Source organism: Rhincodon typus, chromosome 37, assembly GCF_021869965.1.
Source record: "Rhincodon typus isolate 14 chromosome 37, sRhiTyp1.1, whole genome shotgun sequence".
NCBI lineage: Eukaryota > Metazoa > Chordata > Chondrichthyes > Orectolobiformes > Rhincodontidae > Rhincodon > Rhincodon typus.
Window position 1 is genome coordinate 19972053 of NC_063368.1, and position 23781 is coordinate 19995833.

The window sequence follows — 23781 nt, forward strand, 5'->3', positions numbered from 1 at the left end:
CCAGAAAGGTGCTATTGAAATACAAGTTTGTTTTAATCTGAAGTGGAGGCATCAAGACAATAGTCACTCCACATCTCCTGCTTTAGTGAGCTATTGCTTGTCTATTGTAATCAAATTCCTGAATCCTCCTCAAGCATACACTGAAATCTCAGAAAGTCCATGTTGTTATCCTGTGAATTGCTCAGCTCCTTGATTTTGTTTGCAGTGTAAACTCCTCTATAATACCCTAATAGTTTACCTGACAAGACTAGATAGGCTTTCATGTACCTCTCCTCCCATATTAATTCAGATTTTAATCTGCTTTGTGTCCCGGGTGTCATGAATACATTACCACCTCAGAAACATGTATCGTTGCCCTGCTGCAAGTTGCACTGTCTAAAGAGAAGGCACAAACAAATTCAATTGTGCTGTTCTGTGATGCAGGAAATTTGGCAGCCAATTTGTGCATAGAAGGCTCCCTCAAACAACAAGGAATTAAATAATCTAGTGAGGAATAAGTATTGGCCAGGACACTGGGGAGAAATCTACTGCTCATCATTGAGACAATGGTCCTAGGAAATTTTAGCCTGAAAGTGCTCAGCATGTCTCAATCAGAGACAGAACCTCTGGCAATGCAGCACTCCCACACTACTGCAGCATGGAGCATCAACCTAGATTATTTGCTCAGCTCTCTCGAGTGAGGCATGGAATTATGGACCTTTACTTCAGAGAATGCCATTTGTCCCATTGTGCCCATGCTAGCTCTTTAAAACAGTGATCTATTAAACACATTGCCCTTTCTCTTCCTCCATAGGCTTGCTGTTCCTTTTCTAGTTTTTATTCAACTCACATTTCTACATACGTAGTTCATTGATAATTTTCACAATGATGTTTGATTCTTAAAGCTAATTAGTTAAACTGAAACAAAAACAGAAATTGCTGGAGAAATTCAGCAGGTTTGGTGGAGAGAAAGCAGAGTCAACCAATGACTCTTAAATTCATATTGGTGAGATTATTTACAAAATCAGAAAGGTTGTGGCTGAGATGTATTATTACTGTCATGTTTGATACATCATTAAGTAGGATAATGGAGTGACTACAAAGAGTTTTGACTTTTCTTTCATAGGATGTGGGCATCCCTGGCAAGGCCAGCATTTGCTGTTGCTCCATAATTGCTCTTAAACAAAGTCATTTGCTAGGCCATCCATGGGGTCATAGAGATCTACAGCACAGAAAAAAAGGCCCTTTGGCCCATCGAGTCTGCACCTGTCAAAAACAACCATCTAACTATTCTAATGCCACAAAGGTGTGTAGGATACATGCTTCCCTGATAATAGGAATAACCAGGCAGGGAACTATGTGATGTCTTCTCTATGTCTTTATTGCAGAAATGTGGCAGTTACATGGGTGATTTAAAGCAACTGCATAGCAGTTATACAGATGGTATATTGGCAACTACATGGCAACTGCAAACTGTCCAATCACAGCTCACATTTGTATACCTTTCAGCAAAGGCAGTTAGTCATGTAAACTGAATGTTCCAACAATACATTTAGAAGTTGTTATTTTCTTCTCATGTAGCCTCAGTATGTACCTCTTCCTTATTTTGCCTTTCTCATGATTATTTAACAGTTGTTTTTTATGACTACCTGTTTAACTATTCATCTTATGCTCACTATTTTGCCATTTGTTTCCTGACCTTTACCTTGGTACAGTCACCTTGCTTCCATCTAATAGAATCCCTTATTGTCCCCTTTACTTATTACTGCTTACACAGACTACTTGCCAAGGACAAATTGTTTCCCTTAACCCTTTCACGACTATTTTAAAATATTATGTTGTTACCTATGTATCCCACAAGTGGTTAACTGGAGAACACACTGCAGGCATTTTGATAAGTTCTGCGGTTAGGGATGGATTTGACTGATCCAATGCAACAAATTGCATTAACCTGTTTGCTTGTTCTTTCGAGTGACCTGGTTTCATTGCTCAGGAGGAGACACTGGCAGTCACTGGTTATGCAGTAGGGCGACACTGAGTGATACAATCAGACTTAATGGATTTGTGTGGCTACGATTGATATGACGAGAGTGAAAGGTCGCGTGATATGAAAGTAGTCATTCTGAACCTCCCCCTTCACACCACAGCCTAAGGAGGATCATTATTCCTATGGCTGTTGTGCTATCCATGATGATAGTTGCAAAGATGGTTCTGATGGGTGAGAACTTTAATCCTCAGCCTCTGACAAAGACATAATTTGCAATTCTTTTACTTCATTTATCCACTTATCATCTGAACACAACTTCAATCCTATGGTTCTGTACCCCCATCTTTCATATGAGAGACTGGATGCTGAATTTCAGCAGATGTTCAACTGTGGTAGGTAATTACAGTTAAGCCTATTCCTGTCCTCACTCACACTGACCCACTTGTATACATGACCACATATGTACGCAATCATGCACACTTGCAGACATGCATTCACAGTCGTGTGCACAAATTCTCACACACAGATGCATATATACAGACCACATACACAAACACATGCATCCATAGCCACACACACATACACACATACATATATGCACAATCATGAACATGCATTTTTCAGTGCCCCACAGGACCATGGAGTCTCAGTGGTTGAGTTTGATCAAGATTGAGGTTGATATGTTTCTACATATTAAACACGTCAAGGATATGGGGATAGTACAGGAAAATAATATTGAAGTAGACATATCAGCTATTATCTCACTGAATGATGGAACAGGCTCAAAGGGCTGAATGGCCTACTCCTGCTTCTATTTCTTAAGCTCTTATGATCTCTTTTCCTATCTACTTCTGATCCACTGAAGCAAACTGTAATGACCCAACTCTTCCTTTGACTGAATGCACCCATCCCAAATTGATGTGACGCAGATCTGGGATTTCTGATTTGAGGATTTGTCCACAGTGAGACCACTGTGCTAAGACCACACCTGAACAAAGGTTTCTCCCTACAGCTACAAGCCTATGTTTCTCAAAAGACTCCCAAAACCTTTCAGTACACTCCATCCCCATGAAATTTTTAAAATTAATTTTCATCTGTTTAGAAATGGTTGGCTATGATTGCACATGGTATAGTCTCTGAGTCCCTACGCTGGAAACTGGGGTGCAGGGGATCCCATTAAGGCAGATGCATGACTTCACTCCCACTTCCCTAACCCTAATCCTAACCCCCTTCATTTTCAGCATTCTCAACCCTGATTCTATGCATCTCAAATAAATGTATTGAGTGGAACAGCACTTTGATAATTGACACTCCTGTGTTATTTACTGAGTGTTTTATATCTTAAGCCTCAATTTTTATCTTCCAGTTTGAATTATCAATGAAGGACTGTACCAAATTATAAATATTAAACCAACATCAAATGAAACAGAGTCTTTGTGTATTTTCCTTAAGTTTACAAAAGCACAATTTGCTGTGTGAGAAAGTGTGTCTGTATGAATGTGTGTGTGTGTGTGTTTGCATTTATACCTATTTTGAGTGTGTATGTGACTATGAGGGCATGTTTGTGTGTGTCTGTGATTGTGTGTGTGCGTATGAATGTGTGCTTGAATGATTGTCTGTATATGCACGTGTGTGTTTATACAGTAAATGAGAGAAACACAGGGGCTATATCATAGAACGACTTAGAAGTTACACTGCCATAAACAGATCATTCAACCAAATGGCCTGTGTCAGGGTTTTTGCTTCATCTAACCAAATCGGCAAATCTGCTGTGTTCATCCAGCTCTGCACCTTGTTGTCTCGGCAAATCCTTCTGTTCCTTTCTCCCCTGTTTTAAAATTAATTCAGGGGATGTGATCATCACCGGCTGGGTCAGCATTTATTACCCACCCTTAATTGGGAAGATGAGAAGCTGCTGTAGTCCATTTGGCACAGGAACAATGCTGTCTCTCCATGTCCATGCTCCTTCATACATTTAGGAACATAGGACTTAGGGATTGGATTAGGCCATTTGAACTGGGCTCCAGCATTCAGTAAGATTGTAGATGGTCTGATTAAGGTTTCGACTCCACTTTTCTGACCACCTCCCGCTTGACTCCTTTGTCAGTCAAAAATCTAGCTAACTTGGCTTTGAATAAATTCAATGACATAGATTCCACTGCTCTATGGGAATGTCAGTTCCACAGACTAACGACCCCTGAGAGAAAAAAGAAGTCTCATCTCTGTCTTAAAGGAGAGACCTATTCTAGTCATCTCCAAATGAGGAAACAGATTCCCGGTGCCCGCCGTATCAAGCCCCTCAACATCTCACATGTTTCAGTACATGTTTCCTCTTTAAGCAGTTGAAATACTCTTGGAAATGAGGGGCTGTCTACAGTTACATTTCAAATCCTGCGGCTGAAACAATGTGGATTAATCAACTGATTTGTTGTGAGAAGTGTTGCCCGTTTAAGCAGATGCTTTTAAAATTCCCTTTTAAGAATGTGGGACGCTCTTCAGGGAATCAATGACGTGTACGTGCGCTATGATTGACATCTGATTCCCAGGGAATGCCATTCCATTTCTTGGCTCTGTCAGTGTCTTAGCTCTGCCTCAGAGCTCCCCTCAAGCTGCACCTTTCTCCCTCTCCTCTACTAAGTGACTTTTTTCCCCCCTGTTTTGTTTGATAAACTCCGTCACCCTGAAGTATCTAACCGTCCTGCTCGGGGCAGGGATGCTTGCTTTTGTCGGTGCAATCATTTGCATCATTGCAAGCATCGCCCCGGGTTCCCCGGGAGCTGTCCCTGGTGCTGGAGATGAAGAGGGAGCCTCGTACAGCACCGACAGGGGCGCTGGAGCTGTCCATGGTGCTGAAGCGGACAGCCCTCGCCCAACCGCGCCGAGCAAAGCTACTGTCTTCCAAGCCGAGACCGGCAAAGGCTCCATAGGCTCCGAGCTGGGTCAAGGGTCCGTCCTGGGCTCGGATTCAGACATAGGCATCACCAGTCGCTTCCTCTGCCTGCCTTTAGCCCAGGATTGCCCTTCTCCATCGATCAGGGAAGACCTCCTGCTGCTGAGGAGCACGGCAGATCATCTGCGCCAGATGGTCATTCAACAGGAACAGCAGATTCTCAATGACCAGGAGACCATCAGAGAACTGACTGGCAAACTCAGCCGGTGTGAGAACGGGCAAGAACTGGACTCTTTCCAAAATAACCCCGAGGAATATGCTTGGGACGCTGGAAGAAACAGCTTGGAAGATGGCACTGAAGATTCTGAGCGGACGATGCAGGAGCTGGAACACTCCGTCTACTCCCTAAGGAACAACATTGAAAAGCTGGAGGTAAATTATATCTTACTCGGAACAGCAACAGTTTGTCATTGGAATGACAAGCAATACATATTTGTCAATGTTGCTAAAAGTGTGTTCACCAATCAAAAGTGATTTATTGCAAAAATATAATTAAAAAATCCACGGTTATAGATTTTATGTTTTAATTATCATTGAAATGCCCTTTCCCTCCAAATTGTAGGTAATAGGTTAGGGACCTGTTGGACCAACTCAAGATGGGACTGTGAGGCATCAGAGGCCCTGATAAAGCCCTGTTCTCTGCATTAACAGATGCCTTTTGACTGGCATAAACCAATGGCTTGTATTATAACCAGTTAAAAGTGGAATGTACTAGCATGAGTGAGCTAACAAAAAGCCTTGAAATCCATTTGTGACTTTACATTCAGATCTACTCTTTCCTTTGCTCCCAGCATATTACCATTCACACCAGTTCCTATTCTATCCCTCCCCTCTGTGTCTGCAGAATATTCCTGACAAGAGTAAATTTAACTGCTTTCTAATGTAACACACACACAACAAAACCGCACAAGGTGGGTCTGGTCTTGATCTCAGAGCTGTGTTTGGCTGCAGTCAAATATTGGGATTAGCCTTGGCATCTTGTGCATGGGAAGGGAAATCAACCAGGATTCTGCTGCCAGTCATAAGTCTCCATCGCATTGCAATAGGCTATTCACCCCCACAGTGCTTTTTATGATGCTGTCAGAGAGCTATGCACTTAGACTCATCACTCGCTCTTGGCTGGACCTTTTCACATTGCTTTCTTTCTCAGTATACAGTGATCCCTGTTTGAAGCGGATGTATATAGGCATTGGCTGAGAACAGGAGTAGGGCTTGCTAGAAGGCCCCTATCCTCTACAGTGAAATAACCCTCTGACAGTCATTTTGGAGGCAAACATTTGTGGAAAGAACTTCATTATGAACATTGCAATACTCCTGTTTCCAAACTTCCAGTTTTGAACATTGCTTTCTGGGCACAAAGGTGGGGCTGGTTTTTAATTAAGAAACTGAACTAATTATTTCTACACCTCAGGAACACAGTCAGCATCCCAACCAGAATAAGTACATTGTGTTAAATATTATTGTACATTTTCAGTTGTGACAGGTCGAATTGTGCAGCAATTCATTGCTTTGTAAATCTGTTGCTGCCAAGTTCAGTACTGAAGTGATACACAGAGTGCTCTGTTTGTCTTACTGATGCTGAGAAGCACATGAATATCTTTCACCTCTGAATGATAACAATCTCTTGTTGCTGCTAGTGTTCCTTGGGATCTATAAGTCTTTTATTACTTATACAAAATGAACTTTCATTTATATAGTCCTTTTGGTATTGTAATATGTTCCAAGGTGCTCAGACAAAAATTGACACTGAACTGAATAAAGTGGCATTAGGGCAAGTAACTGAATATTTAGTTAAAAGATGTAGGTTTTTAGCTGGGTCTAACTGAGGAGTGAGCAATAGAGAGGAAGGAAAGGTTTAGTTTCTTCTTTGTTCCTTCATAAGATGTGGATGTCATTGGAAAGGCAAGATTTTGTTATCCATCCCTTTTTGCCCTTGAAATCATTGGCATGCCCAGCTATTTCATCAGGCAATTAAAAGTTAAATACATTGTTGTTGGTTTGGAGTTGCATGTAGGCCAGCAGATTTCCTTCCCTAAACGGCATTAGTGGTCCAGATTTCCTTCCCCCAACATGGTCACCATCGTTGAGACTAGCTTTACGTTCCAGATTTGTAGATTGAATTTAAATTTCATCAACTATGATGGAGAGATTTGAATCAATGTCCACAGACCATAAGTCTAAGTGTCTGGATTCCTAGCCCGTTACACTATCAATTTCCCCAAAGTTAATGGCCTAAAGGACGGAAGATTGGGCCACCAATTAGAGACTGAAATAAATGTGTCATATGTGGAGGAACACAGAAATCTTGGAGGGCTGTAAGGGCTGGACATGTTATAGAAATAGGGAGATGTGTAGGGACTGGGGGAGGTTGTAGGGATAGGGAGGAGTGTAGCGTTGGAAGAGGTTACAGAGACAGGAAGGGATGAAGGGCTGGAGGAGTCAAGCTTATGGGGAACTGGAAATGGGTGGCCAATCTGAAAAGCATTAGAATGGTTGAGTCAGGAGATAACAAAAGTATGGATGAAAGGGTTTAGTAGAAAAGGGGCTATGGCAGGATGGAGATAGGCAATAAAAATTGATGTGGTATATGGAAATCAGGGCTTTGGACATTCATTGTGTCAAACTCTGTGGATGCTTCCAGTAATAAAAAATGGAAGTGCCAGAGTGATATGTGAATCAGTAAATATTAACAGAGAGAGAGAGCACAGGCAAATATTTGTGTCTATGCTTTAAAACTTCAGAAAATTGTGACATATTGGTGCAGCAGAAATTTGTTGATTAACAATGCACACTGCCGCAGCTACACTCCTTCCCATATTCACAATTAGCAACAAGAAAAATATTTTAGCATTCAGACAGAGTGTAAGCTAGTTGTATAAATGTGATTAGTATTGGCCAGAGGGATCCCATTTACACCTAGCACTCCATCAGGTTAATAAATGATATTGTGATAAAGCTTCCTTGATTGTTGGGGAATTCAAAGCCCATCGCCAAGAATAGCCACTACTGACCAGACTAAGTTCTAAAGAACATTGCTGCTAGACAGGGTCTGCAACAAGTGGTGAGCGAACCAATCAGGAGGAAAAATATATTTGATCTTGTTCTCGTAAATCTACTTGTCTCAGATATATTCATCCATTGGTAGGATTGAGTTCTTGTGGAGATGAAGTCCCAGCTTCACATTGAGAATATCCTCCATCAAAAAAGTGTGAAATTGAATAGACATCAAACAGATCTACAGGTCTGATTCTCATCCTGGGCAGCTATAAGGTGCTGTAGACCATCAGCAGCTGAATTGTATTCAACTACAATCAGTAACCTCTTGGCCTGGAATATACTGCACTCTACCACGATTATGAAGTTGGGTGATAAACCTTGGTTCAATAAAGAGTGCTGGAGGGCATGCCAGAAGCACAACTAGGGCATACCTAAAAATGAGATTTCAACCTGGTGAAGATACAATACAGGACTGCTTGCGTGCTAAACACTGGAAGTCACATTGATATACAGGACTAAGCAATTCCACAACTAACAGATCAGATCTAAGTTCTGTAGTCCTGCCACATCAGGTGATGAATGGTGATAGACAATTAAGCAACGAATAAGAGTTGGATGTTCTAGAAATATCCTCATCCTCTATGATGTAATGACCGAGCATATCAGTGCCAAAGACAAGGCTGAATTATATCATTGTCATGAAAGGGATGTGGCTTATCGATATTAATACATTTTTTTTAAAGAGTGGAATATAGATGTTGGTCTATTTTTGTAAAAGTCTTTTAAAAATTAGCTAGGTTAGTCTTTCCAGAATCATGATTTTAACTCAATATGTGTCTCCTGGGGGGTGTTAATGAACTTTTGTTTATAGTGAAGGGGTTTACAACTGGAGGGGGAAAATATCAAGCATTAGCTTAGCAGACTCTAGGATGAGCAAGTTTTTAAGAATGTAGTACAAAAGTGATTGGCAGTTTGAAGGAGACCTGACTGTGGTGAGAAGTAAGCATAGTCTCTTCAAGAAAAATTGGTTTGCTCAGAGCAGTTAAGTAAATAAGTTATCTCAGAGAAAGGATGTATTTTGTGAAACTTCCAGACCAGGAGTGTTTGGTTAGAACTCTGCAGATTATTAAAAGACTGAGAAAGTTTAAGCTCTCATTTGTGTGAATGTCATAGAGTCATAGAGCTGCACAGCATGGAAACAGACTCTTTGGTCCAACTTGTCCATGCTGACTAGATATCCGAAATTAATCTAGTCCCATTTGCCAGCATTTGGCCCATATCTCTCTAAACCCTTCCTATTCATGTACCCATCCAGATGCCTTTTAAATGTTATAATTGTACCAGCCTCCACCACTTCCTCTAGCAGCTCATTCCATACACGCACCACCCTCTGTGTGAAAAAGTTGTCCCTTAGGTTCCTTTTAAATCTTTCCCCTCTCACCTTAAACCTATGCCTTCTAGTTTTGAACTCCCTTCCCTGGGGAAAAGATCTTGGCTATTCACCCTATCCATGCCCCTCATGATTTTATAAACCTCTATCAGGTCACCCCTCAGTATCTGACACTCCAGGGAAAATAGCCTATTCAGCCTGTCCCTGTAGCTCAAACCCTCCAACCCTGGCAACAGCCTTGTAAACCTTTTCTGAACCCTCTCAAGTTTCACAACATCCTCCCTGTAACATGGAGACTGGAAGTGAACACAGCATTCCAAAAGTGGCCTAACTGATGTCCTATACAGCCACAACATGACCTCCCAACTCCTATCCTTAGTGCGCTAACTAATAAAGGCAAGCATACCAAACGCCTTCTTCACTATCCTGTCTACCTGCAATTCTACTTTCAAGGAATGATGAACCTGAACTCCAAGGTCTCTTTGTTCAGCAACACTTCCCAGGACTTTACCATTAAGTGTATAAGTCCTGCACTGATTCCAAAATGCAGCGCCTCACATTTATATAAATTAAACACCATCTGCCACTCCTCGGCCCATTGGCCCCTCTGATCAAGGTCCTGTTGTACTCTGAGGTAATCTTCTTGGTTGTCAACTACACCACCAGGTCAAAGAAAAAGGTCTCACAGCTCATGGGAGCAGTGCTGAGAAGAAACAATTAAGTCAGACCTACAGGTTTGACAGAGAAGGAGTTCCTTTGGATTTTTTGAGTAACTGTAAGGTGATGGTATTGAGGAGTAGATGGGATTTTGTTTTACCATGCATTTTGAAATCTTGTGCTATAGTTAGTTTGGTTTGATTTATTTGATTTTTAATATTTATTTTATGCAATAAAATTCTGTGTTATTATTATAACCAAGTCTGCAGCCTTATGTGCTCATGTTTCAGTGAAAGACCCCCGCATTAAAAAAAGAACAAAATATGATTTGACAGGCCAGATTTCAATCCGGAATCTGACTTGGCTGGTGGTAACATCTGCTGGGATCATAACAATGTCCTTCTTCGGTCAAAAGTGTTGAATAGGTGAACCATCTCAGTCTCCTCCTGAACTCCTCAGCATCTCAGATGCCAGTCCTGCTGAAGGGTTTCAGCCTGAAGCGTTGACTTTCTTGCTCCTCGAATGCTGTCTGACCTGCTGTGCTTTTCCAGTTCCACATTTATTGACTCTTACTTCCAATATCTGCAGTCCTTACTGTCTCCCAGTCTTTAACCAATTTGATTCACTTCACATGATATCAAGAATAGCTGAAGGTATTGGATACTGCAAAGGCTATGTGCCCTGACACCATTCTGGCAACAGTACTGAAGACTTGAGCTCCAGACATAGGTGAACCCCAAGTCCAGCTATTCCAGTGCAGGCACAACACTGCATTCTACTTAACAATGTGGAAAATTGCCCAGGAATATCCAGCTTAGCTAATTACTGTCCTATAAGTCTACTCATGATCAACAGCAAAGTGGCTGAAGGGGTCATTGACAGTGATATTAGGCCCCACTTGCAAAGGAATAACCTGTTCACATGCTCAGTTTTGGTTCTGCCAGGACCACTCAGTTTGTGGCCTCATGACAGCATTGGGGTAAACATAGACTGAAGAGCTGAACTCTAGAGGTGTGATGAGAGCAACCACCTTTAGCATCAAGGTAGCATTTCATCCAGTTTGGCATCAAAGAGCCCTAATGAAACTGGAATTAATGGGGATCAGGTTTTCTCATTTGAGTCAGATCTAGCACAAAGGAAGATGGTCTTGGTTGTTGGAGTTCAGTCATCTCAGCTCCAGGGCATCTCTGCAGGAGTTCCTCAGGGTAGTGCCCTCAGCCCAGTCATCTTCAGCTGCTTCATCACTAACCTTCCCTCCATCATAAGGTCAGAAGTGGGGATGTTCCCTGGTGGATTGCACAATGTTTGATATCATTCACATTGACGAGTCCCTCTGAATCAGAGATGGCCATGACAGATGTAGTCGCCTCAATGCCTTTGCCGCCAGAAGAAAATGAAATTTTACCGAGGCACTCCTGGAGCAAGAGGCAAGCCCCCATGCGTTATACGCTGCCTGTATCTGACGTCAATTCAGAGGAACCTGACCCGATGCTAAAATGCCCCAGGAGTCTCTCCAAGAAAAAGGACTGACCAATGGCCTCAGACTCAGAGAGGGAGGAATGTAGCGATTGTAATGAGGTCAGCCAGCTGGACCTCATAGAATGTGAGTTCCCTGATTAGGGCTGTTAACCTGGGCCAATCAGGAAGCCCTGGCTGACAGATAAAAGAGGAATGTCAGAGGTTCTGACATTCGAAGAGCAGTCTCTGAAGAGGTGGTACTAGAGTCATGAACTCTTCATGTATAGATAAAGGGTGACTTGGTAACGGTATACCAGTCTCTCTGGAGTTGTTTCATTCTCAATTTTTCTGGACAAGTACAGCTGCAACAAAAGTCAAGAAGCTGAAAACTAAGTACAAATCAGCTTGCTCGATTGGAACTCCATCTACGACTTTCAATGTTCAGTGTCTTCACTGATGTACAGTGGCAGCATTGTGTATCATCTATACCATCTTCCAAACCTGTGACCTCTACCACTACAAGGATAAGAGCAGCAGATGCATGGGAGCATCACCAGCGGAAAGCTCCTTTCTGAGCCACACACCATCCTGACCACCCGGGATTTATATCTGCGTGACTTCACTGTTTCTGGCTTAAAATCCTGGAAACCCTCCCTAACAGCACTGCAGGTATCCATACAGCTCAAGGACTGCAACAGTTCAAGAAGACAGATCACCACCACCTTCTCCAGGGCAGTTTGCCATCATCCTTTACAATCAATCAAACACCTTTTGTAATGTCAGAAATACAGCAGCCAATTTGTGGTCAGCAAGATCTCACAAGCAGCAGTGAGCTAACTGATCACAAGATTTCTAGCTGATCCTAGTGCAGTAGCTGCAGCTGTCTTTCCTGTTATCCTTATTCCAGTATATTATATCTCATGAAAGAAATTCTTCCTGACATCTCAATATCCCATAGACCTTGGGATGAGATATAGCAGATAAATTGCTCTGGGGTTACTCCCTCTATCCCACTTTGTGTCTCAGTAAGAGATATTTTTTTGAGACAGTAACGTCCCAGTTTATTGACTTGTTCCTTACAGACTCCCTTCTAACACTTGGGTCAGTTTTCTTTTCAAAGAACAAAGCAGGATTGCCCCGTTCATCAAGCTTTGATTTACTTTCTCTTAAATATTGCTTACATAAGGAACCTTTCTAAACTCCTTGTAAAACCATGCAAGTCTCTCCAGAAGTGGAGAAAGCGAAGACTTGAAGGTGGAGTCTATGATTTGTTATTTGAATCTTAGACGGTGACCAAATGCTTATAAATTTAAATTTAAATTTAAAAGAAGTCACTTGACCAAATCAGTTCTGTTTAAATTACTGTGTCAGAATCCTGTTTATCATTGTAAATTGGTCAGGATATTCAATACTGCGGCTGCAGCTGAAGTAAATTTATGTGTATCTATGTGTGTGTACATGCGTGTTCCTGCGCATGTTTGTGTCTGTGTTCTTAAATATGTTTGTGTGTTTGCACGTGTGTCTCAGTACATATGTATGCATTTGCTTGTTAATGTGTATGCAGATATGTGTATGTCTGTGTGCTCATATATGTGTGTGTATGCATGCATGTGTGTTCATTTGTGTGCTTGCATGCATTCATATATGTGTCCATGTATGTCTCGATATGTATTTGCTTCTACATGTGCGTTTGCATACGCGTGTGTGCAAATTTTCGATGTTTGCAGATATTCGTATATCTACATGTGAGTGTGTTCAGCTGTGTGTGGGCCAGAAGCTGCTTTGGGGAGAGGCGAGGATGCGGCTATTCATTCTGTCTGAGATAGTAGGAACTGCAGATGCTGGAGAATCTGAGATAACAAGGTGTAGAGCTGGACGAACACAGCAGGCCACTATGATGCTGCTTGGCCTGCTGTATTCATTCTGTCTGATGCCTGCAGGGATCTGCAATAAACTGCTCAGGCGCATTTCATTTTGGAGACGTGTACCCAGGTCCTTAGTCCAGGAGCAAGCTTTAATTAAAGATTAATATTTAAGTCACCTCACCCGGATTCCGTCTTCTGAAACTGTTAAAGTATATGCATTCTGCTGGAGAGACAATGCTGAATTCAACAGACTAACCACTTCAAAAAGTAACCACACATTGAATCTCAGCCTTTGAAAATTACGCGGGCGTGAATACAAATAAGACTGAGCTGTCAAAGAGGAGAGAAAGGCATGATTCCACTAGAGACATGAGAATAGCGAGCACTAGCTGACTGTCTGATTGTACATTCGTAACAAATTAAGCGAGAGCGTCAGGAAGCGAAAAACGATTTGAAATTCTGACCCCCTGTCACGCTCCTGGCAATGATCCCGGGTGATATCTCTGTTTGCTTTAAAAAATGTGTCAGAATCAAGGTTTTGGAGTAGATTTGTAGCTCGGGTTGTGGATGGCTCGGCGAGCCAACCAACCACAACTGTTGATTTATTCTCTCCCAAGATCGAAGAAACACTTTAATTCTGAATCACAAGTTCACAATTTGAGGGAGAAAGTTACAGATAAATTATTTGAAATATATATATATTTGCAATTTTTTCTACATGCACATATGCGTGTGTGTACATGGCAATGTTCATATGTATGTATGTCTGTGTGCATTGCAATGTTACTAGAATCACAGGGTGCCATCAGTGTGTAAGATGATGAGAAATTGGACCAGGAATAGGCTATTCAGCCCATCAGGCTCGCTCCATCATTCAATAAGATTATGGCTGATCCAACTGTGACCTTAATGTTATTTTCCTGCCTGGCCCCAATAATCCTTGACTCCCCCATCAATCAAATACAGGCAAATACGTTCATGAGTCTGTTTGTAAGTCGATTTGTAAGCATGTTCAATCATAATACAAGATGATATTAAACAGCCGTATGTAGCTATGAGGAAACGTTTGTACGTCGGATCTTTAAAGTTAATACACCTCTGTATGGGATCAAATAAATCGTCTAACTCAGCCTTCAATGTCCTCATTTACCCACTCTCTGCTGCTCTCTGTGAATTCACAGACTCATGACCCTCAGAGAAGAAATTTCTTTCCATCTCCATATTAAATGGGAGACTTTTTTTTAACACCTCATATTTAGTGTTACGACCCCACATGGGTTGTGCACTGTAAATCGAGCTCTGCTATTCCCAGAGTTTTATCAAATGTTGAAGTTTTGTTTAAAGCACGCACGACAGTTCACCAATTTATCCAACTTTCAGACCCAGGTTATAGAAAGCATGGGCCAAGTTTCTGAGGTGAACATGAATTATTATTCACTGCAAGTAACCAGGTGATAGTTAGGGGTAAACAGATATAATCCATTGACATATAACACTACAAACGAAAACTCTAATCCCCGCATAAAGTTGCCCTTGTGCACACACACAACATACATGCACACACACAAACATGCACACACACACACATAGGGAAAGTAGTTTACTGCTGAAGGTAGAGAAACTAGAAATTAGTTCAGTGTCGTTGTTTCCCAGTTCCAATGTTGAAATGATCCTTCTTTGGCTGACCAGACTTCTTGTGATTCAGGTGTCTTTCCTTGGAATCTTTCACTGGTTTGTAAAAAAGTACAGAATAACTGATTCACTTGGATCAAAAATCACAGCTTACAGTAACTGCTGCAGGAAAGGTAATTTGTTATCTTCAGGTTTAAAAAGTGTTTTTGACTGCAGAGAACAGGTAGCTTAGGAGAGGATGTGCACAATTTCCTTTCCTCTCTCTCTCTGTCTGTCTTTGTAATTTGTATCCATTTCCTAGCTGCTTAACCATCTGAACCAATCACACAGCTGTCGGCAAGTAAAAGGTCTCTGTCATTGATAGCTGTCACTAGTCCACAGACCAATCGGCATATTGTTACCAACAAGGGCTGTATCAGTACATACCCTTGGCTCCAGATGATCTGCAGTCTGAACTTCAATGAGAGTTAGTTCAAACAGATGTTTACAATACCTGCCATGGGGATCAGGTTACTTGCTTTCAAACCTACAACCAATCTTTCAAATACCAGTTTTTAAAACTGATCTTCCTCATTTCAGACCCTACATTTTAGAAACACAGAAATAAAAATACACAGTCCCACATTAACTTCCTAATTTTAGACTCCTTCTCAAAATGATACACCCTCCCAGCGTCGATTCTATCAAGCCCCCACGTGATCTTATATATTTCAATAAGGTCATGTCCAATTTTTCTAAACTCCAGGTAGTATCAGTTCAACCTGCTCAACCTTTCCTAACAAGGCATTGTTTCTTTCCAGGAATCAATTTAGTGAACCTTCCCTGAATTGTTTCCAATGCAAGTACATTCCTATTGAATTAAGGGGACTGAAACTGTACACTGTACCCCAAGTGAGGTCTCACCAAATGACCTGTAAAGTTGTAACAACACTTCCCCACTGTTATATTTTACCTTCTTGCAATAAAGATCAACATTCTATTTGTCTTCCTAATTACTTGCTGCGCCTGCAATGTATCATCTATAAGATGCACTGCAGTAATTTATCATGAATCTTTTGACAACTCTTTTCAAACCTTGAACATCTAGAAGGACAAATACAGCAGATACATGGGAATACCATCTCCTGAAAGTTCCCCTCCAACCTCTACACTGTCCCGGCTTCGCAGAATCATTATTGTGCAGAACACGGCCCTTTGGCTCACATTGTCTTCACTGTAAAACTTCTGCATGGACATCATGACTTTTCCAAAAAACCTGCACATTGTTTCTATTTAAATCACCATCCAATGACTCTTTTCAATGCCTCGGTTTGAATCTGCCTCAACCACACTTTCAGCCAGTGCATTCTAGACCCTAACCACTCAATGTTTGAAACGTTTGGTCTCACATTGCAAAAATTTCTTTGAAATCACTATATCTGTGTCCTCTTGTTCTTAATCCAGTTATTAGACTGAACAGTTTCCCCTTGTCTACTCTGTCTAGACATCTCATGATTGTAAGAACTTAAATTAAATCTCCTGTTAATCTTCTCCTGTGGAAAACAGTCTCTCAACCTGTCCAATTTATCCTCATAACTGAGATTTCGCATCTCTGGAACCATTCTTGTAAACCTTTTCTACGCTGTCTCAATGTGTACACATCCTTTCTAAAGTATGGTGCCCAGAATTGTAGATAATACACCAGATGAGATCTAATTGGTGTTTTATGCAGTTTCAACATAATCATAGATCATAGAATCCCTACAGTGCAGAAACAGGCCCTTTGGCCCAACAAGTCCACACTGAACCTCAGAGCATCCCATCCAGACCCATCCCCCTATAACCCACCTAATCTACATATCCCTGGACACTATGGGAAATTTAGCATGGCCAATCCACCTAGCCTGCACACCTTTGGACTGTGGGAGGAAACCGGAGCACCTGGAGGAAACCCACGCAGACACGGGGAGAATGTACAAACTCCACACAGACAGTCACCCGAGGGTGCAATCAAACCCAGGTCCCTGGTGCTGTGAGGCAGCAGTGCTAAACACTGAGCCACCGTGCCACCCCAAATCTCCCTGCTCTTGTACTCTATGTCACTACTAACGAAGCCTAGGATCCTGTGTGTTTGTCAGCCATTCTCTCCACCTGTCCTGCCATCTTTATGATTTATGCACATGTGCACTGAGGATATCTGCTCCTGAACATCCTTTAGAGTAATATAGGAATGTAGGAATTAGGAACTAGGCATGGGAATAGGCAATTCAGCCTTTTAAGCCTGCTCTGCCATTTAACACAATCGTGGCCGATCTTATCCTGGTCTCAACTCTACTTTCCTGCCTGCTCCCTATAGTCCTTTACCCCACTTTGCATCAGAATATTCTTTACTTTATGTTGTCTCTCCATCCTCTTTCTATCGAAATGTATTACTTCACACTTTTCTGACTTGAACACCATCTGCCAGCTACCAGCCCGCTCCAACAACATGGTCAATGTCTTTTTGAAGATCTACACTGGCCTCCTCACAGTTTACAATCCTCCCCCCTCCCCTCTGTCCATGGTTTGTACTTGAAATTTGAAATTGACCCTTGCATTCCAAGATCTAGACGAGGAAAAGCAATCCCAAACTTGACCCGAACCAAGTACTGACTGCAGGGAAAATCCATTACAAATATTCCTCCAGCTGGAAGGTAACCATGAAGTATTACTGTCTGTTTCCTATCACTCAGCCAACGTTGTATCAATGTTGCTCATGTCCCTTTTATTCCATAAGCTATAACCTTTCTCACAAGTCTGCTGCGTGGTACCCTTGAATGCCTTTTGGAAGTCTATATATACCACAACATCAGCGAGTACCCTCCTCAACCCTCTCTGCTACCTCTTCAAAGAACTTCAGCAGGAGGGTTAAATATGATTTTACCTTAAAAAGTCCGTGATGGCTCTCCTAAACTCTAATACACATTATTGTTTCTACAAGTTTCCCCACTACTGAAGTAAAACTGGTCTATAATTGCTATGCTTATCCATATAACCTTTTTTGAAAAAAAGCTGTAAAGTTTGCAATTCTCCAGTCCTCTGACACTACCCCTCAATCTTCAGAAGACTGAACAATTACAGCCAGAGCCCTTCCAATGTTCAATCTCATTTCTTTCAATATTCTTTGATGCATCTCATCTGGTCCAGTTGTCTTGTCAACAGCTTATCCTTTTCTTATAGTGACTATGTTTCCTCCTCTGTTACCATGACCGAGGTAACATCTGTTTCTTTTAACAGACAAAGTGAAAATATTCATTTAATAACTCAACCATATCCGCTTTTACCCTGTAACCTCCTTTTTGGTCCCTAATTGACCCCATTCCTCCTTTTAATATTCATTTTCAGCTTATGCCTGTAGAACACTTTGTGATAAGTCTTTATGATAGATAACAGTCTTTTTCATAATTCCTCTTTACATCTCTTACTTGGTTTTTGACCTCTCCTGTTTGCACGTTGGTCCTCAGTTGTATTTTCTACCTGATGCCTTGTTTTCATACACTTATTCCTCTTTATCTTAGTTTCCATTTTCTTTTAAATCCAGGGAGCTCTGGATTTGTTTGTTCTCCCTTTGCTTTTTGAGAGACGATACCTTGACTGTATCAGAACCTTGTACAGCTCGATTTTCCTGCCAACCTTATATTCTAGTTTATCTGGTCCAGTTCCATTCTTGGCTTGTTAAAGTTGACTCTCCCCCAGTTTACTTTCTTACTCTGGAATATCCATTCCCCTCTCTACCATCATTGTAAACCTAATATTACAATAGTCACTATCCTTTAAATGTTCCTCCACTGACACAAGGTCTACTTGGCCCTCCTCGTTCCCAAAAACCAGGTCTAGCAGTTTCGAAGAATGAAGGGGGATCTCATAGAAACCTATAAAGTTCTACCAGGACCTACATGGGGTAAACACAGGATGTTCCCAATGACCACAGAGTCCAGAACCAGGGGTCACAGTGTAAGGATATGGGATAGGCCATATAGGACTGAAATGAGGAGAAATTTCTTTAACCAGAGAGTGGGGAGCCTATGGAATTCTCTGCAGAAAGCAGTTGAGGCCAAAACATTGAATGTTGTCAAGAAGGAGTTAGATATAGTTGTTAGGAATAAAGGGACCAAAGTGTATGGGGAGAAAGTAGGAACAGGGGACTGAGTTGGATGATCAGCCATGATCATGTTGAATAGTGGAGCAAGCTTAAAGGGCTGAATGGCCTACTCCTGATCCTGGCTTTTATGTCTCTTCACTGTGTGGGGGATCAGACAGTGAACATGGAACAGGACTGAGCCCTGATCTAGATGATAAAACTGTGTAAATGCCGCACAAGTGGATGATGAGGATTAAAATATTATTGACGGTTGATGCTTTCTGTAGGTAACTGAATGCACATTATCTGTTATTTAAACAGAGACCTTAATCTGATTATGACCAAAGAAACAAATGACGTTGTAGAAACAATTAGACCCCAGAGACAGGTGATGTGGCTCAAGGAAGGAATGGTCCTTCCACAGAAAGTACTCCAGTGACAGTCACTGGGAACCAGAAACTGCTGATTGCAGTTGTACAGAAAGAAATGATCAATAGGTGGTAGACAAGCAAAATCTCAGAGACTTCCAACAGACGGATAATTAATAGATGAACAGTCAATAGTTAGGAACATGTTAAACTCATTCTGTTGGACAACTAATGGAAAGGATGTATCTCAGTGTTATCTGCAGATTTCTTGTACAAACTGCTGCTGGAACATGCTGTCTCTAGGACCCTGTGCCCACATGTGGGCATCCAACAGGACTTGGACTGGATTGGATAGAATTGGATTCTCCCTAAAAAATATAAGATCAATCATTTGCTTGTCAGTGAAAAAAATTAATCACACTGTAACATTTTGAACTGGATTGCAGGACAGAGATCCCTCACAGTGACATTCAGAAGTTAAAGGGTCAGTTTTGTCAATATTTTTTCCTTTCAGGCCAAACAGCAAATTCAGCGAAAAGCCGTAACAAACAAAGAGAGCGTGCTGGAGAAACTCAACAGGCCTGTGGAGAGAAAACAGAGACAGAGACTGTGTCAGGGCAATGTTCCAAACACCTGAGAACATTATGGGGGGTGGTTTGTGGGGGTGGTGGGAGGGTGGTGGGGGGGTGGGGGGGGGCATGGGGTTGTGGTGTGTGGGAGGAGGGTGTTGGTGGTGTGTGGGAGTGGGGAATGGAGTGTGCATCAGGGGGAGCGGGTTGAGAGGGTGGGTTAGAAATGTGAGCCTTTCATTGAGGGAGTGGGTTATAATACAATATCCTTTTATCGTCATGTGTACTTCATTGTAGGAGTACAGTGAAAAGCTTTTACAATGTCTGCCTTCTTATGGCAACATCTTGGGTACAAGTACAATACTTGAATACAGCAGAGGAATAAAAGTAGCTGCATTACATAAAGAGTTGAAAAATAAGTTAGAAATAGGACAACATTAAAGGGTTGACATTACAGTAAGGTAGGAAATTTCAAATAGACATTACAGTGTAACAGCTCAGCACAGGGCCTCCACACGCGGTTAGACCACCCACGCCAGACCCTAGTCCAACAGCCGTCCTCGCTTGCTCCAAGCCCCCGACCGCTATACCAACACTCAGCTGCTCCAAGGTAAGAGCCAGGACAGCCTCCCCGTGCCAGTCTGTGCCTGGGGCTCGCTGCCTGCTTGCTGCTCTGGGTCTGCTTCCCCATGTTACTCTGGGTCTGCTTCCCCACGTACTGCTCTGGGTCTGCTTCCCCATGTTACTCTGGGTCTGCTTCCCCACGTACTGCTCTGGGTCTGCTTCCCCACGTTACTCTGGGTCTGCTTCCCCATGTTACTCTGGGACTGCTTCCCCATGTTACTCTGGGTCTGCTTCCCCACGTACTGCTCTGGGTCTGCTTCCCCATGTTACTCTGGGGCAGCTTCCCCATGTTACTCTGGGTCTGCTTCCCCACGTACTGCTCTGGGTCTGCTTCCCCATGTTATTATGGGGTGGCACGTTGGCACAGTGGTTAGCACTGCTGCCTCACAGCGCCAGGGACCTGGGTTCAATTCCACCCTCGGGCAACTGTCTGTGTGGAGTTTGTACATTCTCCCCATGTGTGCGTGGGTCTCCTCTGGGTGCTCCAGTTTCCTCCCATTGTTCAAAGATGTACAGGTTAGGTGGATTGGCCATGCTAAATTGCCCAAGTGTTCAGGGATTTGTATGTTATAGGGGGATGGGTCTGGGTGGGTGCTCTGAGGGTCGGTGTGGACTTGTTGGGCTGAAGGGCCTGTTTCCACACCATAGGGATTCTATGATTCTACTCTGGGGCAGCTTCCTCACATATTGCTCTAGGTCTGCTTCCCCATGTTACTCTGGGGCAGCTTTCCCATGTTACTCTGGGGCACGCAGCCCATGCGCTGAACCAGGGTTCACTGTTTGTTGTTTATTGAGGTGAATATTTCTGATGACAATGGCTTTAGAGATCATGAATATCTGATCAGGGTGAATGAACTAATTGGTCATATCATTCTGTTACTTCTGTTTGTTCATTTTCTTGAAGAATTTAAGCTCTGTGTTACAGTCCTCTGGCCTTTACTGTTATACAGTCATAGAGTATTTGCAGCACAGAAAAGGGCCTTCAATCTATCGTGTTTGTATTGGTCATTAAGTATCCATCTGCACTAGTCCCATTTTCCATCACTTGATCCATTATCTTGAATGCTACGCATCTCAATTGCTCATCTTAATATTCCTTAAGTGTCTTGAGGGTTCCTGCCTCTACCGCCCTTTCAGGCAGTGGGTTCCAGATACCCACCACCCTCTGAGTGAAAAAAAGTCATGAGAAATGTAAACAAACTCAGCCAATCAAACATTTTATGCCTGTCCATGTGCAGTCAACCTTTGCTACTGACATAAATTAGTCAGTGGGTTGAACCAAACTGAGCCAATGTTCACTGAACTGTCTGAGCTAAGGGTCTCAAAAGTCTGCCCAAAATCTTTGGTCTTCCAGTGGAATGGGTTGACCTCAACTGAGCGTTGCAGACTGGTACATCCCCAGGCCCAGGACAACATGCTGAAGGGCACACTGAAGCTGCTTCAGCTGCTGCAGAAGGGCGTGTTGGGGGTCAGGGGAGGAGTGTGGAAAGACTAAGGCCTTTCTACCAAAATATAATGAGGGTCCGTGTAGTGATTGGAACGAGGATGACCAGGTGGAGTTTGTTGAGTACGAGATCCCTGATTGGGGCTGTTAACCCTGGGGCTGATCAGGGCGCCCTGGCTGGCAGATATAAACAGGAGTCTCAGAGAGTGTCCTCATTCTAGTGACAGGCTCCGAGCTGATTGGTCAGTGTCCATGTACTGTACGTGTGTAAATAAAGGGTGACTTGGTGACAGGATACCAGCCTCGGGGCAGTTATTTTAGTTTGTTAAGTTCCAAGATCCCCTTATTGCCTTAATGGTAATAAACAGCTCCCTTTCATGATTAGAAACACCTTTCATTGCAATTGCCTTGACGAATGTCAAAGTTCACAGTTTTTTTCCTGCAAAATGTGCACAGAGCTGTATTGGACCTTGGTATGTATTTATAGATAATTTATGAATACAGTATATTTTTACAATAAAAATGGGTCCCAATTTGGTTATAATCACCCAAGGTCCTGCTGTTGCCTGAAGGCCAGTACATCCTGATAGAAAATTCACACGTGGAGTGACAAAGGCAGGATTGGGTTCATCTGCTTGTCAATACTCCCTGACCAATGGGTAATGGCAGAGAAACCAGAGTGGAGGGGATGAAATCAAAAAAGGTGCAAAACTTACAGGAATAGGGGCAGCATTGCCTTTCAGATACAAGGAATGAGAACGCAATCAGCTCATTACATGCTTTCCAATCTTAACCTGATGAATTGATATTAGGCAACATGATAAATGTATTTCCCTGGGTTTTTCAGATTAATTTTTAAAAATCTATTTGCGCAGTGAGCTCTTTAAAAGGCCCTGACAAGGGCTTGATTTCTGCAACTGAATGAAGAGAGCCATATTGTGACTGATGCAAAAATCGGTCCCATTAAACATGTGAAAAATTAATTGAAGGCCTATATCACATTCGTTCAGCTAGGATCAGATAAATTAATTTCAGTGTAGCAGATCTCCATTTTCACACCCTGTGGAATTTAATAGTCCATCTCTCCTTGTTCACTCCTTATGGAATTAAAAAAAAATTCTTTTTCCATTCACTCCCAAATATAAAGAAAATAAATGACGCGCATTTCTGTAGCCCCTTTCACAACATCAGTACATGATCAGAATCAATGAATTGCACTTTAATGGGGAATTACTGTTGTAATGTAAGAGTTAATATGTGCAGCACAACTTCCACAGATACTAAATATACAAGTAGCAATTCCCTCCACTCCATTCCCATCATGCAGTCTGATTTGTGTTGATTTATGGCCAAGTCATTCACCATTCAGACTAGTTGTAGAGAACTCATGTTCCGAGTGTGAAGTTTATATATGAGACTGTAGCCCATGCACACAGTGCCCCCAGTTACAAGTGTTTAGTGAACATATTGCTAATTCCTTGTCAGTTTCTCCTTTCAGGAATATTGATTTTTAATGAGTTTTGTGCGTTGTCATTTCTTTAATGTTCCTGATCTTTTTTGTTTATGCTGTATTGCTGTGGGTGTCTAAGCTGCAGTGTGCTGCAAACTATAAATTAGATCTCTATAATGTGTGAATTGAGTAACTCCCGATCCAAGCATGATCTTAGTTCAATAATAACACTGAATTGCTATAGCACCTCTAAGAAAACATCCTAAGCCACGTCACAGGAGCAATTAGCAACCAGAATTTGATTTTGGATCA

General features: G+C 42.2%; 1 protein-coding gene across 1 annotated transcript in view; it reads left to right on the top strand.

Annotated features, from left to right (window-relative positions):
• Window positions 1–4652: 4652 nt before the first annotated feature.
• LOC109934144 (neuronal pentraxin-2-like) overlaps window positions 4653–23781 on the top strand; it is a 32872-nt gene continuing 13743 nt past the window's right edge. Inside the window, exon 1 of the mRNA XM_020532954.2 lies at window positions 4653–5288. Within this exon, the coding sequence (XP_020388543.1) occupies window positions 4680–5288 (609 nt within the window). The 5' untranslated portion in view covers window positions 4653–4679. The remainder of the gene's footprint in view (window positions 5289–23781) is intronic.